The 18,062-nt window shown below is 38.9% G+C and overlaps 1 protein-coding gene across 3 annotated transcripts in view; it reads left to right on the forward strand.

Moving 5' to 3' along the window:
• The window catches only part of fras1 (Fraser extracellular matrix complex subunit 1), a 446,490-nt gene that overhangs the window by 198,006 nt on the left and 230,422 nt on the right, over positions 1-18,062 (forward strand). For all 3 annotated transcript variants that reach the window (XM_043696280.2, XM_043696287.2, XM_087985787.1), the window contains exons 11-14: positions 8,511-8,549; positions 9,274-9,421; positions 12,167-12,310; positions 15,464-15,598. In XM_043696280.2, coding sequence (XP_043552215.2) covers positions 8,511-8,549; positions 9,274-9,421; positions 12,167-12,310; positions 15,464-15,598 — 466 coding nt within the window. The remainder of the gene's footprint in view (positions 1-8,510; positions 8,550-9,273; positions 9,422-12,166; positions 12,311-15,463; positions 15,599-18,062) is intronic.

An 18,062-nucleotide genomic window follows, 5' to 3' on the forward strand; every position in this document is an offset into this window, starting at 1 on the left:
ATCCTTCTAAACTCCATCAGGTATGGTCCCAGAGTCTTCAAACATTCCTTAGATGATAAGCTTTTCACTCCTGGGACCATTCTTGTGAACCTCCTCCAGGGCCAGTACATCCTTCCTGAGATATGGAGCCCAAAACTGCAAACAATATCCCAAATGTAGTCTGACTAGAGCCTTATAAAGCCTCAGAAGTATATCCCTGCTTTTATATTCAAGTCCCCTCAAAATAAATGCTAACATTGCATTTGCCTTCCTAACTACTGACTCAACCTGCAAATTTTCCTTGAGAGAATTCTGGACTAGAACAACCAAGTCTCTTCCCTTCAGACTTCTGAATTTTCTCCCCATTTAGAAAATAGTCCATGCTTCTATTCTAATTGACTAGCTCCCGTTGGATCCAATATCATCTGACCTTACTAACCAGTCTACCATTCAGAATCTTGTTGAATGCTTTGCTGAAATCCATGTATAAAATGTCTACCGCTCTGCCCTCATCAATCTCCTTTGAGTTTTTTTGAAAAAGTAACAATCAAGTTAGTGAGACATGATTTCCCACACACAAATCCATGTTGACTATCCTTAATCAGTCCTTACCTGTCCAAATCATGTAAATTCCATCCCTCAGAATCCCCTTCACCAATTTCCCCACCACTGACGTAAGGTTCACCGGTTTATAGTTTGCTGGCCTTTCCTTACAAACTTTGTTAGGTAATGGCACCACATTAGCAAATATCTGAACTTCTGGCACCTGACTCATGACTATCGATGATCCAAATATCTCTGCAAGGGGCCCAGCAATCATTTCCTACCTTCTGACAAACTCTGGAGAACACCTGATCACTTCCTCGGGATTTATCCACCTTTATGCATTTTAAGATGTCCAGCACCTCCTCTTCTTAATATGAGCTCTTTTCAAGACAATAGTATTTATTTCCCCAGGTTCCCTAGCTTCCATGTCATTTTCCATGGTAAATACTGACATGAAATGCATTTGGTTTCTCATCAGTTTCCTATCTTCAACACGTAGATGGCCATGTTGATCTTTAAGGGACCCTATTCTCTCCTTCGCTACACTTTTGCCCTTAACATACTTAAAGAATTGCTTTGGATTCTCCATCATTCCATTTGCCAAAGCTATCTTGTGCTCCCTTTTTGCCCTCCTGATTTCCTTCTTAAGTATACTCCTACTACCCTTATACTCATGATGTGGAAGTGTCTGTGTTGGACTGGGGTGGACAAAGTCTGCAGTCACATAACACCAGGTTATAGTGCGACAGTTTTATTTGAAATCACAAGCTTTCAGAGCATTGCTCCTTCATCAGGTGAAGTCACCAGCAAGCCCCTCTTATACAAGTCGTCTCTACCCCTGTAGAGATCCCAGTGGTTTAAAAATTTGACTCCTTGCCCCCTGCACCGGTTCCTCAGCCGCGCATATCATCTGCTTTATCCTACTACTAGCACATGGCGCTAGTAGTAGTCCAGATATTACAACCTCGAGGGCCTACATTTTTAACCTCCTTCCTCGTTTCCTGTATTCCCACTGCAGAACCTCCATCCCTTTCCCTATGTTGCTGGTGCCAATGTGTACAATGACCTCGTGTTGGGCGCTCTCCCTTTTCAGAGTAGTCTGCACCTGCACCCTGACATTCTTGACCCTGCAACAGGGAGTAACACATCATCTGAGATTTTAATATGTATATCCAATCTCCAGTTCCAAAGATTGAATGTCTAAGTGTGTCTCGTTAAGTAAGAACAATGTATTCATGAAAACAATTGAACAAATGAAATGAAGGAAACATTATAGGTTTAAGCCCAAGATGTGGAAGAGAATGATTTTTTTTTAAGAACACTATATTGTCTTTTTAATTACTGTTTTACAATGGACTGTTGCCAAATTTTTAAATGGCTGCTGTTGATTTCAGAATGAGCAAATTCTCTGCTTCCATACGTTTCAAGGAAATACCACATCAGATGTGAGCTCATTACCTCCGGAATGTGACTGTCCTTGTCTGAACAGCCAATAAACATAAAAGATTACTAGACAGGACGTGTGGCTCAGACATTACAAACAAAGGAGGCCATTGAAACCCATTGTTGCCTGACTTGGGGCAAATGCTTCCATACAGATCCACTACAAAACACAATGGTTTCTTATAAAGGAACATCAAAGTCAAATTGTCAGCTGAATATCTCAACCCAGTGCCTCATTCACATGACTGAAATACCTCGTTTGTCTGAGCCATTTTTTAAATATACAGCATTGAACTTTATTTGTCAGATTGCTTGTAACATCAGGAAAATAAGCAGTTCCAGGCTTAGCTAAGAGATTTTGATCTTCATATCTCTCAAAAATCTGATTTGTGGAAAGACTCCTGTGAAGTGAAATAATTTTCAGCCTACAGCTATGATATCTTCACTAAGCCAGGCAGCATCAAGGGTGTAGCGGCCACCATTTCAGGTATAATTGTTCAAGGGTTATACTTGAAACGTTGATTTCTCCACCTTTCTGCTTGTTTACTTTGGATTCTAACTGTACCTTCACTAGCATTTCAAATGTGTTTGGGCTCCTACGAAAGAGACTTCAGTTCATAGTCAACTGATTTCTAACTCCTTCCTTTTTTCCTGTGCTTCTTTCCTGGATGCGTGTTGTTTTGAACTTGTATCGAGAACCATCTCCCTAAGTTTTGAATGCAGTAATAAACCCTACTTCTGTTAATCCCAAAATCTTTCACTGTAGGTTATTTTAAGTCAAACTTACAAACAGTGTTTTGGCAAACCCATCACCACCTTTATTTAAAAATTAATAACCATCAATATAAAGTGGGAAGAGAAGAACAGAAAGAAAATTTCAAATCATCTCACCCTCTAGTCATAGAGTCATAGAGATGTACAACATGGAAACAGACCCTTCGGTCCAACCCATCCATGCCAACCAGATATCCCAACCCAATCTGGTCCCACCTTCCAGCACCTGGCCAATATCCCTCCAAACCCTTCCTATTCATATACCCATCCAGATGCCTTTTAAATGTTGCAATTGTACCAGCCTCCACTACTTCCTCTGGCAACTCATTCCATACACGTACCACCCTCTCAGAACCTTCCCTAATTGAGCTATTCCAAGTATCTCAGTCTCAAGTCAGAAGAGTGATAGAATGCTCCCCACTTGCCTGGATGTTGCAGCTCCAACAACATTCGAGAAGCTCGACATCATTAAGGGATAAAGCGGCCCCGCTTGATTGGAACCACACCCACAAACATCCACTCCCTCTTCTACCCATGTTCAGTAGCACCAGTATGTACCATCTATAAGATGTACTGTAGAAATGCACCAAAGGTCCTCAGGCAACACCTTCAAAACTCATGACCATTTCCATCTAGAAGGACAAGTGCAGCAGATACATGGGAATACCCAACCTCTACAAGTTCCCCTTCTGGCCACTCAGTGTCCTCCTTGAAGTAGATTTAACTATTGTTACTTCTCATTCAGGTAACAACTGGAAATCAAGCCTCCATTCCTGAAGTAATCACAATAGTTAAACATTTTATTAAAATATTCAAAATCCCCAATTTATCTATCTGATTGATTTGGGTTAATAGAAAACATGGACCAGGTTTCTGTACTTAACAAGAATTACTATTTTTTGCAAACAAATAATTTCTAACTACAGGTAAACAATTATAAACCATTGACATCTGTTTCTGTTAGTTAAAAGTCTAACTTACTTCTTAACACCCTCTTATGTCAGCGTATTCACGCACACAGGTGTCAACCTTGGTCCAGTGGTCACACATTTGTCTCAGACTGAGAAGGTTATGAATTCAAGCCTCGCTCTGAATTTGAGCACATGATATAGGCTAACAATTCATTGCTGCTGTAAGCACTGTCTTTCAGCTGACATGTTAAAACAAGACCTAATCTCCTCTCAGTTGAGCATAAAAGATCTCATGGCATCCTTCAAGAAAGAACGAGAGAACAACAAAATATCCCTTGACCAACATCATTGAGGCTGATTAGTTGGTGAGATATTATGGATGGAATGCATGTAGTTACAGAATCACCTATCCTAATGCCACTCCATCGCATATAGATGCAGCAAATATATGACTAATGATTATGGAATTTTTCAATGAACGTCCACTGTCCTGGCAGTTATTCATTTTCAACCATCCATGCTCCTCTCATTATTTTCATTCCCAGCAAGAGAAGGGGTTGACTACTCATCGCAAGTTCCACCCATCATGATAGCTTACCCAATTGATAAATTAATACATAAGACTGGAAGAACAGTATTACAATTTAGATATGAAAGTGAGGACTGCAGATGCTGGAGATCAGAGCTGAAAATGTGTTTCACCACCTCCAAACGGACCCCACCACCAGGGATATATTTCCTTCCCCTCTGCTATCAGCGTTCTGAAAAGACCACTCCCTCCGTGACTCCATCGTCAGGTCCACACCCCCACCAACCCACCCTCCACTCCCAGCACCTTCCCCTGCAACCGCAAGAAATGCAAAACTTGCGCCCACACTTCCCCCCCCCTAACTTCCCTCCAAGGCCCCAAGGGATCCTTCCATATCCGCCACAAATTCACCTGCGCCTCCACACACATCATTTATTGCATCCGCTGCACCCGATGTGGCCTCCTCTATATTGGGGAGACAGGGCGCCTACTTGCGGAACGTTTCAGAGAACACCTCTGGGACACCCCGACCAACCAACCCAACCACCTCGTGGCTCAACACTTCAACCCCCCCTCCCACTGCACCAAGGACATGCAGGTCCTTGGACTCCTCCATCGCCAGACCATAGCAACACGACGGTTGGAGGAAGAGAGCCTCATCTTCCGCCTAGGAACCCTCCAACCCTTTGTGGGCGGCACGGTGGCACAGTGGTTAGCACTGCTGCCTCGCAGCGCCAGAGACCCGGGTTCATTTCCCGGCTCAGGCGACTGACTGTGTGGAGTTTGCACGTTCTCCCCGTGTCTGCGTGGGTTTCCTCCGGGGGCTCCGGTTTCCTCCCACAGTCACAAAGATGTGCAAGTCAGGTGAATTGGCCATGCTAAATTGCCCGTAGTGTTAGGTAAAGGGGTGAATGTAGGGGTATGGGTGGGTTACGCTTCGGCGGGTCGGTGTGGACTTGTTGGGTCGAAGGGCCTGTTTCCACACTGTAAGTAATCTAATCTAAAAATCACAAGGGATGAACTCAGATTTCTCCAGTTTCCTCATTTCCCCTCCCCCCACCTTGTCTCAGTCAAATCCCTCGAACTCAGCACCGCCTTCCTAACCTGCAATCTTCTTCCTGACTTCTCCACCCCCACTCCCACTCCGGCCTATCACCCTCACCTTGACCTTCCACCTATCGCATTTCCAACGCCCCTCCCCCAAGTCCCTCCTCCCTAACTTTTATCTTAGCCTGCTGGACACACTTTCCTCATTCCTGAAGAAGGGCTTAAGCCCGAAACGTCGATTCTCCTGCTCCTTGGATGCTGCCTGACCTGCTGCGCTTTTCCAGCAACACATTTTCAGCTACAACTTAGACATGACTACAAGAGCTTGAATGGGCTAGATTGTAAGCATCTTGAAGAAAAGTTTTAGATGCCTGGAACCTTGTGGTAAGTTCTGCAATGCAAACTGTCCAAGTTGTCCAAAATTATTGTCACCTGCTGAGTCTCCCACCTTTTCAACATGGCATGGGGCATACTGGAAAATGAGTGCCACTCAGAAGATTGTACACCTGTTTGCACAGGGAGCTGCTTATATAGTATAAGCAGCACACTAGAATAGATTTATTTAATCACTTGAAGTTGACCAGTGTGTCAAACAGCTACATGTGCCCACTCCCCTTGACAGTAAAGTATCCCCTCAAGTGGTCCTCTCTGGTCTTCAAATTCCATGACTATCACTGCAGCTTAATTTGATTCATCAAAAAAAAACAAGATACTTGGAGTTTCAGTTAAATTATATTTTATTCTTACTAATGTTGAATGATGAGAGTGTAGTGCTGGAAAAGCACAGGAGGTCAGGCAGCATCCGAGGAGCTGGAGAATCAATGTTTCGGGCATTAGCTCTTCATCAGGAATCCCTGATGAAGGGTTGATGCCCAAAGCATCAATTTTACTGCTTCTCAGATGCTTTTTTCCAGCACTCGACTCTGATCTCCAGCATCTGCAATCCTGACTTTCTCCTAATGTTGAATGATGTCTTTGTGCTCACTAGGCTTTCCTTTGATGCTTCTTCTTCATATATATTTTCTACTGCTTAGTTATTTGCTTCTTAAAGTGGTTAACTTTTGGGAGCAAGCAGTGAGGTAAATGTGTGCTGCATATCAATAACTACATGTAGAAATTAAAAGCTGCTCAATATTGCTATATACTGGATCAGCAATGATTTTGCAGTTTCAGGATCTTGCTGCTTTGACACCTATGTCTTGTGATGCATCCATAGTTAGGCAGCCTGGAAAGCCCTCTAAAAACTGGTATTTCCATCCACTGGCTGTGCGAGACCACACTGAAGGGCAGTCCACATGAGCACAAAGATATTGAACAATACAAAAACAGCTTCAGTTAAACAAATGTACCTAGCACTTCATGTGCATTGGTCAGCATGATAAGAGTTGTCCCTGTTTTAGTAGTGTTTATGGAAATAGGCTGATATTTATCTGTTCAGCAATGCTGAAGCTAACTGGAAAGTGCCTCAACCTCCACTTTTTTTTCCACAAGTACTTTAGAGGCAGATTTCCACAATGCAGTAATAATGGAAGATCTTTAACACATTCCTTGATTGCTCACGTGAAATTTGTAAAGCTTTTCATGTATTTTGTTATGGGATATGGGTAGTGCTGGCAAGGTCAGCATTTATTGAGCATTCCAAGTTGCTTTTAACAAATTTGTAAGGAGCCAGCTTCTTGAGTTGCTGCAGTTCATGTTGTATCATTGCATCCGTATTTCAGTTAAGGAGGTCTGTCCAAATTTTGCATAGTGGTAATAAAAGAATAGTCTACATTCACAAAACATGATGGCATTTGACTTGAAGAACTTGCACGGGGTGTTAGCATGCACCTGCTGTGATTATTCTTCAAGGTGGTTGAGGCTGCAGGTTTGGAAACTGCTATCGTAAAAGTCTAGTTAGGTTTATGCATTATTATGTTGTGCAAGGTATACATTGACGCATTGGTAGCAATGCTAAAGGAAGTCAATGTATGAGGTGATAGGGTGGTGATGAAGAGGGCTATTTTGTTTTGAATGCTGGAGCTGCACTCATCCAGACATGTGAAAAATAGTCTGTCACACTCATGATCTGTGCCTTGCACATGATCGAATTTGGGAAGTACGGGGTTGAGTTACTTTTTGTGGGATAACCACAGTGTCACATGGTTGATCCAATGAAATTGATGTAACCACCAAGACACAGATGGACAGTTTTGATAATTTTAACAATTTAGAAAATGGTTGAGGGTGTTCGCCCTCAGAGGAAGGGAAATTTCTGCAGTGCTTTGGTACAATATAGTGTGGCTGTTAGTCCTGAATGCAGTCCAATAACAAATAGTATCCCTCATATTCTAAGTTAGCTGTTTTGGCTGGTATATTTAATCAATTACCTTAATAAATCCTATCAAACGTAACCCTTGCTGCCTCATTTTTAATTTGCTTGGATATGGCGAAATATGCTTTAACAGGGAAATCTGTCATGGTAAATGCTACCAAAAAAATCTAGTTTGGTTCTAGACTTGTTTCAGTAAGTTTCCTTGTTAATTATGAAACATTATTAAGGATTTTTATCAGATATTTAATCTTGAAAGAAATATTTTTCATGGTTGCTTTTTTAAAAATCTGTTCTGAGCAATATTGTAACATGGCATTTTGAGTTTGTGATATTAGTTCCATATATTTTGCTGAAATTTCTCCTTCTGTTGATCCACTTGATGATTTATATGAGGCCAAATTTTGCAATTTCCAGAATAAGGCTTTGGTCAGTGAAAGAAAAAATGAACTAAGTTTTTGATGTATAAACAATTTATAATGCACATTACTGTGCAAACATGCAGCAGAGCTAAAAGCATAATTTGGAAGTATTGTACAACAAAATAGTCTGTGCAAATGCACCTTGTTGAATCGAGAAGTGCAGTAACATTCTGTACTTAGTGACCTGTCACCAATTTCTCCCAATATAAAAGCCTTTGTGTAAGTATGTGCAAAAAATAATTGAAAACACAGATCTGTACAGAAAGTATGAAATATATAAAGAGGTAAGCTTTCATTTTTACCATGAGTAGTAATCAAATCAAGTGCAGCAATGTCTGATTAAAACTCCACCCAATTAACATTCCATTGATTTTGGTAGAAAAAAAAACTGCATGGATTTTTAAATGAGTGAACGATACATTCCACCAGATGAGCAACTACTTGGTGAAAATGACAAATGACCACCTTGAAGTTCATGTTTATAATAGAAGAAAATGTTATTTAATTTCTGTGCATAATTTGTATGTAATTGCTTTCTTTTGCCTCAGGCACATCATTCAGATTTGAAAGGTGAAAAACATCTGCAGGTACGTGGATCACAATCTGGGCCATTTTAGTATTTGAGTAAAAATGCAGTTCACGATAAAGCACAATCAGAGGTGAAAGAAGACTTGTTTAATCAGCAATGCAGCTGTTTGGATGGAGGTTCTTAAACTGTCCATCTGCAGAGAGACAGCAGAGAGTTGTAGATTCTTTTGAGGTTATACTATGAGCCAGTCACAGACTCACCATGATTAAGTAGTCCAAATACCTTTTTATCACAAAGTATTTATGCTGCAACTGTGGGGATTGCGTTTATGATTATTGCTGTTTTACCAAGAAATCCATACATCTATTTATACTTCCTTTCAGAGTAGCTATCTTTGTCTTTTATAGCTGTTGACATCTGCTGCCTTTATATAAGGTGAGACCAGTTCTCCTAAATAGATATTGAAATGAGAAGCATTTTAATATCCTAAGCAATAAAGATTCCAGTTCTTCTTTTAAGACAAGTCAAATGTAATGTCACAAATATGGTAGTTAAGGGGATTCTCATAGGGATAGAATGATCCATGTCATTCCATTTAATGTTTGGTCTGCTACCTTTAATGCAGTCCAGTAAATATGGGATAAATTGCCTAATATCACAACAGAAGTAACTCATTTGCCATGTCAGTACTACTTATGCATATTGACTTCTGGGTAAATTTTAGATTGAAATAGTTTGTTGTTAAAATGCTTCATAATTTTTAAAATCTTTCTTAAAAATAGAATGGAGAAAAATGGAAGGAAGGCCCTTGTAAAGAATGTGAATGCCGAAATTCGCAGGTGATCTGTTATAAGCGCTCCTGCCCTTTGTGCCCTGTTGGAACCCTTGCTGTCAAAATAAAGGGAGAATGTTGCCCAGAATGCCAACCAGGTTTGTATATCTCTGGCAGGGAGACATTGTTTAGAATGATTGGAGAAAAATATGAATATGTGGAGGATTTTACATTATAAAAATTTGTAATATGAATTTTATTTCAAACATTTCAGAAAGATGGTTACAACCTAACTGCAGATTATACTTCTTACCTCCTGGCCCCACATCATTTGCAAATATCCACATTTGTTTTTTATGTTTAAGAAAAGCACTGCTGGCAGAAGTGTATGTGTGCAAGTCTGTACTTAGATCATTGTGTGTGTCCCTGACCACCCAAGCCTGCCACTTCCTTATGTATGTAAATAAAGACTTCTAAAATAAAGCTGTGAATGCCAAGTTTAAAACAGTATTGCCTTGATTCCATGGTTATACTATTGTGCTTCAAAACAAGATGCTCCACATTGAGCTTGTTTAAGTTACTTAGCAGCTGAATGATTACAAAATTAAGTCATTTAGTTATTAAAAACATCTACATGTTGTGCAAACCCATTTATTTTACAGGGGTATGGTATAAAGAAGGATCAGAATTATGTGAAATGATGTTATGATTGAAACTTATGGTAGCAGAATGATTATCTATGTCTGTTTAATGCGTTTGAGTTTAGCAACTGAACATTTTAACTGACCAAAATTGTATGTTTTTTATAGAATAACGACAATACATGTGAATTTTATTTGACAATCAACATGGTAAATTCAAATCATAATGCTCCTGACAGCCTAGTAAAATAGATTGTCAATGCTTCTATATTTTGATTTAAAATAATGAAGACATGTTGGCCTAGGAAAGAAACACTTATCTAGAAATCCTACTGGAGTCAGTATAATTCCAGTGGACTACATTAGATCAGCCCTTGTGAGTTGCCGTGCTGGTCTCAGCATCTCACTTTCTACCAGGAATTTTTATACATCTGCCCAAGTAAATGGTCAGATATGTTCAAATACCTTGAACAATAAGCAAGTATGTTTTTTGGTATAAGTTACAGTATTCTACCTTGTTGTACTGGATGCAAGTTTAATCTTTAACAGAGAAATCCTTTAAAAGTTAAATGCATGAAAAAAATCCAATGTATTTTAGAAATTGGGCAATTAAGGGGATCGCTCGAGAAATGGTTGAAAATCTACATAGCACAACTCTGCTGATGGGAAATCTAGATAATTTTATATTTAATTCAAAGATGAAATGACATAGATGGGCAATTTAGAATGACCAGTACACCTGACCTGCGCATCTTTGGATTGTGGGAGGAAATGAGGGTACCCGGAGGAAACCCATGCAGTAGAGGGGAGAATATGCACACTCCACACAGACAGTGCCCAAGGCTGGAATCGAACCAGGATCTCTGGCGCTCTGAGACAGCAGTGCTAACCATCTTATCTTGGATCAGTTGAAGCATAACGCTTAAGTAGACTTATGCTCCTCTGATGTAAACCAGCAGCTTAACATTAACCCAGACACATGTCTAAGGAATGTAATAATTCTCCAATATAGATAGTTGTAATAAATGTGTGTTGGATTTGTTAACACCATGATATCCATGCCGAGTTTCCTATGTTACAGAAGAGAACATAGGCATTGGCATATCTGGTAAAAGCACATTTTTAAAGGCAAACTCACATTTTAAAGAAAAATTGGGGAAATCTTAAATATTTGTGTCCACAACTTGGAGCGACAATCACCAGAAGACCAAGTTGAAAATTGGACTGAAATCTGTTGCTCTAGTTCCCTTTATATGCCACCACCAGTGAAACTCCATGTCAGAATCAGGAATTTGTAAAATTGACTTTCTAGTGTACAGCACTTTTATTTCCCCATCATTATACAGTAAATTAATAGGCTGTTACAACCTTCCAGCTATCTCACTGCAAAATTAATTGGTTATTTTAACATCATGAGCTCCTGTGGGTATGTACATCACTTGTACATGATACATACCTTGACATGTTCTTATTAACCCTAGAAAAGGGGCCCATTGTGCCAGACCATGTGGGTTCTCAAATGTGGTCCTGCTGTAATTGTGAACCTGTTTTTTTTTCAGGTGCTCGCCAACCTTTTTGTGCTGCTTGAGAATGTTCATGTTGATCTCCCATAGCAGTGCACGCAGGTGCCTGACATTTCAAATCTCCATTCAGCAACTAAATCAGAATTCCTTAAGCAATTGTAGAATTGGCTGTTTATGTTGTTTCTAGTTCCGTTCTGATGCTATTAAAGCAATAGATAGGGAGAGTTTCCACAAATAATTCGAGTAAAAGTGCAGTGGAACATATGTTTGCAAATTCTTTGTTTATTTCTTTGGTAGTGTGATGGATCTCAGGGGCACTTGAAAATTTACACACAGTAGCAGACTGATTAAGTTTGACAGTTATAGAATTCATAATTTATAACTTTTTAAATTAAACACACCAAATATATTTGGTTTCTCAACCGGAAAATGAAACACATTTTCCTCACTGCCTATCTTTCTGGTACCTCTTCTCTTTATAAAGACACTGCCCGTTCTCCTTTTCACATAGACGTTTCCCAGTCTGTTCTTCCATCCTCCCCAGTTCACAGTATCCATTACTCCTCACTCTCACAAAGTTAGTCTCCAAATTTAGTTCCCAGTAACAATGTCTCTACAACTACCTCACTCCTTACTCTCTAATTTGGCATGGCAATTTTTGACCCCAGAATTTCTGTGGGCGTATGTTGTAGAACTATTGCAAATAGTCTGGTGATTTTATTTTATATTTATTTTTCAGTTCAGTGCCATGCCGATTGCCTGACATGCACACATTCTCCTGATCATTGTGACATCTGCTCTGATAAGAGCAAGTTCTTACAGCATGGCCGTTGTTTGCAAAGCTGTCAGCCTGGGTTCTACAAAGAAGGTGGACTCTGTAAAGGTATGTAATGTATAGATCTGAACCCCCTGTTTGTGTTGAAATTCCCACTTGCAACCCTGAGAATACTCGAGGACATTTCAAGCACCTGGAACCTATGCTGACTGAAGTAGTTTGCATGGCTCAATGTAGAATATTTTGCCAAGCCATATGTTCAATGAACAAGTTCTCCTTGTTAAGATAATAATTAAACCACTGTGCTATTGGAGTCTCAAAATAATGAATTCCTAATATCAAATTTTTGTTTCTCCTTTGTGAAAATGGGAATATATGTGGTGATACTACTTATGCCTGGTTCATCTCTTGTGTTGTTTAATCTGACAGATGTTATTGACTGTAAAGCTTCACCTTTTTTTATTATGACTGCACACAAATACGTATTTCAGGAAAACTCATTATTTTTGTGATTTACAAAAATGTCTAAGATTAGCATCAACTTTGTCAAGAAATTTCTCTCATTCTTTTGTTCTGTAGGAACCATTAGTTAATTTGTGTGTAGCCATTAAATCTTGAATAGTGCGGAGCTCTACCAAGTGCCTAAATGAGCTGGAGAGCTGCAATGTTGGCAGTGGTTTTAAAAGAGAAGATCTAAGTAGTTATAGACTTGTTTTTAAAATTTTTGCTCACAGGGATTTCAGTTTTTAGGTAAACATGAACTTGCAACATATATAGGTAGAGAGCAGATCATTATTGACAAAATTTACTGAATTCATTTTTTGAAATAATCACCATAGTAGATTTAAGAATGACATCGAGAAATCTCAACAATAATTATGATTTGGAGACACTGGTGTTGGACTGGGGTGTACAAAGCCACAAATCTCTCAAACCAGGTTATAGTCCAACAGGTTTGTCTGGAAGCACTAGCTTTTGGAGCACTGCTCCTTCATCAGATGATTGTCCCCTGATGGTGGAGCAGCGCATCAAAAGCTAGTGCTTCCAAATAAACCTGTTGGACTATAACCTGGTGTTGTGAGATTTTTGGCTTCAACAATAATTAGTTCTTTATGAAACTAAAGCAAGCTGCTAAGGGTGAAAATGATAAGGTCATGATGTATATAGTGATTGATATACTTCAGTGTTGGTAAATGTGATGTGATGCATTTCAGTAAATATCAACAATATGAATTATACTCTGGATCATACTAGATTTGATGCTCTAGAAGGACTGAGGGATTTTGGGTCCATAGTAAGAGTCCATTAAGGGCAACCACTTGCACTGATGAAACTGTGGGGAAGCTAACAGAATAAGAGAAAATGCAAATATGAAGTAAAACTTGAAAACTAGACCCATTATGGCACAATATGGTAGCAGTGTTTAACATTGTGAAAGGTTGAAATATGATAAACGGGGAAGTTAATTTTTCCCATTGATTAAGGAATTTCTTGCAACGGGCCAGTGATATAATATTAAATGCATGAAATTTAGAACAGAGGACAGGAAAATCTAAACTCAGTTATACAATGGAATCAAGAGGGTATCAAATTCTCAGGAGCAGAATTGAAATCACAAGTCAGTCAAATTTTATGTGGGATAAAGAAGGAAATTTTCTTGAATATTTGAGATGCTATTGAGGTTCATGGAGTGCTGTTTTTAGTATGTGTTTTGCAATCTTAGTGTGTTTTCTGTAAATAGTTCTTACAGCATGGCCATTGTTTGCAAAGCTGTCAGCCTGGGTTCTTTTAATTATTTTAATAGAATAAAAATTATTTTACTTTCATTTATTTTGCATCAAAACATTTTTCATAATTAAAACTAATTCTGCAACGTTGTGTGCTTGTGTTTCAGTTAAGAAACCAAAGTTAAGAACCCCTTGTTAAGAACCAAAGAAACAAAATGTGATCTGTCAAGCCAGGAGTCAGTCTGGGACTGGACTTGTCCAATAATAATATAGCTGGGATCATAGTTATATTGAAAATAATGTAGCGGGGCATTTAGGAAAAAATGAAGGTCGGCAGAAAAATTGTGGTTTTGTGAAATGGAAATCACAAATTGAACTAAATTATTACAGATCTTTTGAGAAATTAATACATAATATGGATAAAGGTGAGTGTGGAGTGATTGGACATGGTTCTACATTGTGGAAATAAAAGCTTACGGTATAAAAGTATTGAAATGTTTACAACTTATACAAGTGACTTTGATGAAAGGACTGAGCGTATTATTGCTAAATTTACTGACAATGCAACCATAATTAGGATAGTCAGTTGTGAAGAAGACATAAAGGAGATGACATAGGTCTGTACATAGGTTACATGGATAGGCAAAGATCTATCAAATCGTGTATTAATGTGGAAAATGTAAAACTGGAATTAAAGATTTATAAAAAGAGGCATATTATTTCCTTGTAAATCAAATGTCTATTGAGCTCTCTCTTGAAAAAGATCAATGACTCAGCCTTCACTGCTCTTTAGGGAAGAAAATGCCAAAGATTAATAGCCCTCTGAGAAAATAGCTTCTTTGTCATTCCCATCTTAAAGTTTTCTGGATTACAACAAACAAGATGAAACATCTTTTTAGCATCCACTCTGTCAAGCTCACTCAAAATGTTTTATTTTTGAATAAGGTTGTCGCTTGTTCTTCTAACCTTCAGAGCCAGCCTGCTCGACTTTTCATCATAAAACAACTCCTTCAGCCCAGGACAAACAACCTCTTCATCCGAGGATTCACATTTGTGAATCTTTCCTGAATTGCCTCCAGTGCAATCATGTCCCTACTTAAATAAGGAGATTAAAACTGTAAGCAGTACTCTAGACGTGACTTCACAAATGCACTGTATAGTTGTAGAAAGATTTTACTACTTTATACTCTATCCCTCTTGAATTAAAGACAAAAATTGTATTTGCCTTCCTAATTATTTACTGCTAACTTATTGAGATTCAGATACATGGATACCCAAATCCCTCAGTGCCACAGCATTCTGTTATTTGCAGCTAGGACCAAGGGAGGATAACCAAAAAAAAAGTTGCATTGGATTCATGCATATTGGGATTTGAATAGTGTTCATACAGTTTCACAAGAACTTTGTGATGATGGACAGGATCTGGTGGCATTAACTAGTTCCAATCCAAGAGTGTTGAATTATTTCTGTATGGCCTTTGTTTGCAAAGAAACATTTGATCTAATTTGTACTTTATCATGTTTTTATAATGCAGCTTGTGACAAGACATGTGCCACTTGTCAAAATGAGTTTGAATGCATTTCATGTAAGGAGCCGCTGCTAATGGAGTTTGGTCAGTGTGTACCTTCCTGTGGGGAGGGGCTATTCCAGGATCAATTGCAGTGCTCAGGTATGGCCGTGAAAACCAATGGTTTGAATTATTTGGAATAATTTGTAAAATCTTACCACAGCCTCTGATCTGTTATCCTTGCTTACTATAATCTGCCAGTTCTGCTCATAAACAAAGCTTTTCACTGCACTTTGGTACACATGACAATCAATCAATCTTCCATTTGTCTTAATGTCTGTATTAACACATATTCAAGATAACTTAAATATTTTGTCATTGCTTCCACAAATCGTTTTGAAGTAAAAGACTTCCATTGGTTTTGCCTGTTCTTCCACTGTTACCTCAACAAATGATCAGTGAATTCCCAGGCGATTCAGTACAAAGTGACTCAAAACTGTTAGTGGGTACTGGTAACAAGCTTAGATTTTGTTTGCCATATTTTACATAAGACAGGAAGTAGGTCATTCAGCCCTAGCCCTAGGGCGGCACGGTGGCTCAGTGGTTAGCATTGCTGCCTCACAGCATCAGAGTCCCAGCTTCGATTCCAGCCTCGGGCGACTGTCTGTGTGGAGTTTTCACAGTCTCCCCGTGTCTGCATGGGTTTCCTCCGGGTGTTCCAGTTTCCTCCCACAGTTGAAAGATGTGCAGGTCAGGTGAATTGGCTGTGCTAATTTGCCCATAGTGTTAGGTGCATTAGTCAGAGGGAAATGGGCCTGGGTGGGTTTCTCTTCAGAGCGTCGGTGTGAACTTGTTGGGCCGAAGGGCCTGTTTCCACACTGTAGGGAATCTAACCTAATCACCCAGTTTTTCAATCACTTATCTTGTGGTTGATCCACAAATCAGCTCCATGCACTTGACATTGTCCTACATCTTTAACAGCCTTGCCCAACAAAATTCTCTCCATCTCAGTCTTGAAAATTTCAGCACCCTTAGCTGCTGGGTGAATGAGTAGCAGGTTTGCAGTACTTAGTTAAGCTGGGTAGTGCCAATGAAAATTAGAATCAACGAATAGAATCATAGAAGCCCCACAGTGTGGGAGTGCAAGAGTCCACACTAACCATCCGTTTAACATTCCACCCAGACCTACCCCCCCACCCTACACTTATCACCCTGCATTCCCCATAGCTAATCCACCTAGCCTGGACAAAATTGTTATTGTTAATTTTATTTATTTTTGCATTTTAATTTTTTTAAAAATATTTTCACATTTCCCACTACTTGTGCAATTCTTTTGAGTATAATATTTCTTTAATGCCAAACATTCCTTCAGTACAACCTGTTCACTCGTAGGCAGAGATCTGCTTTAAGTTGTGTTAAGTTTAAGATAAATGTATTTGTTTGGAATTTTGCCAGCTTCTGTGTTAGGACATCAGGAAAGTCATAACTCCATGGATTCTCGGATGTGTATGCTGTTTTGAACCCATGCTAAAATTATCCATGGACTGACTTTTATCCATATAACTTTTAATTTTTAAAACCAGATTTCACATTAATGGCCAGTTTGCATACTATCCAAATGTTTATAGTCTTTTTGGTGTGCCATAACTCTGGCTTGTCTGCATTGGGAAAATGAGTCAAGAGTGTGGTGCTGGAAAAGCACAGCATCTGAGGAGCAGGAGAATCGATGTTTCGGGCAACATGGTTGAACGTACCGCAGGAGAGAGCCCTCACCCCTCAGTTGAAAACACATGGAAAGATAGTAGATTTTTAAAAAAGTGAGGAAATTATTTGTTTACTTCTAGGAAGTTCCCAACTGCCTTTTTAAACACCAATACCTTCTACCATCAGTCATCTGAGTTCTCATTTTGGTGTGAATGGAACTACCACATATTTGCTTTAGTTGTGTGAGATACAATAAGCATCTGTCTGTTGTTCCATGATATGCATTTCAGTACAAAATTGTTGTCATGGCATCTTAGTTATTTTTTATTTCTACAAATGTTTGCATTATCCTTGTTTTATTTAAATTCTAAAATAATAAAAAAAACACAGGCATCAAACCACGATATCAATTCATAATTCTGTAAGGCTATGTATGATACTTTAGAAATTATAATTTATTAAAAATAATATGTCCTTCAGGGAGGAAGCTGTTAATTCTTGCAAGCCGTAAAGGATTTTAAAAAATGGAACTGAAATATGAGAAGACTACAACTTCACGGATACCCTCCAATAACTGAAATGTGCATGTGTCATTTTTGATGGCATTGTTCCACAAAGCTAAGATGCAGTCAGTAACTTTTTTAAAAAAAGTCTTTCTACATTAAATGTTTTTAAGCTGCTTAACATGGTTCTATTTGGCTGCCTATCAAGCGGAAGATTTTCACAAGAAAATCTGGCATTTGAATCTCGTTTTCCTGGATTTACTTTTTACCCTATACTTCAGACAGATTTGTGAATCTAATTTTCTCCAGTTGTAAGAAAGATCTAAGAAGCACAAATTTTTTGCAGAAATATCAATTGAATTGACAAATTGTATAAGCACAGGTACTAACAAATTAGTGTAGGGATGTGGTCTACCTTG

This window comes from Chiloscyllium plagiosum, unplaced genomic scaffold (assembly GCF_037043375.1).
Source record: "Chiloscyllium plagiosum isolate Xiang-an unplaced genomic scaffold, Cpla_swu_hap1 HiC_scaffold_1, whole genome shotgun sequence".
NCBI lineage: Eukaryota > Metazoa > Chordata > Chondrichthyes > Orectolobiformes > Hemiscylliidae > Chiloscyllium > Chiloscyllium plagiosum.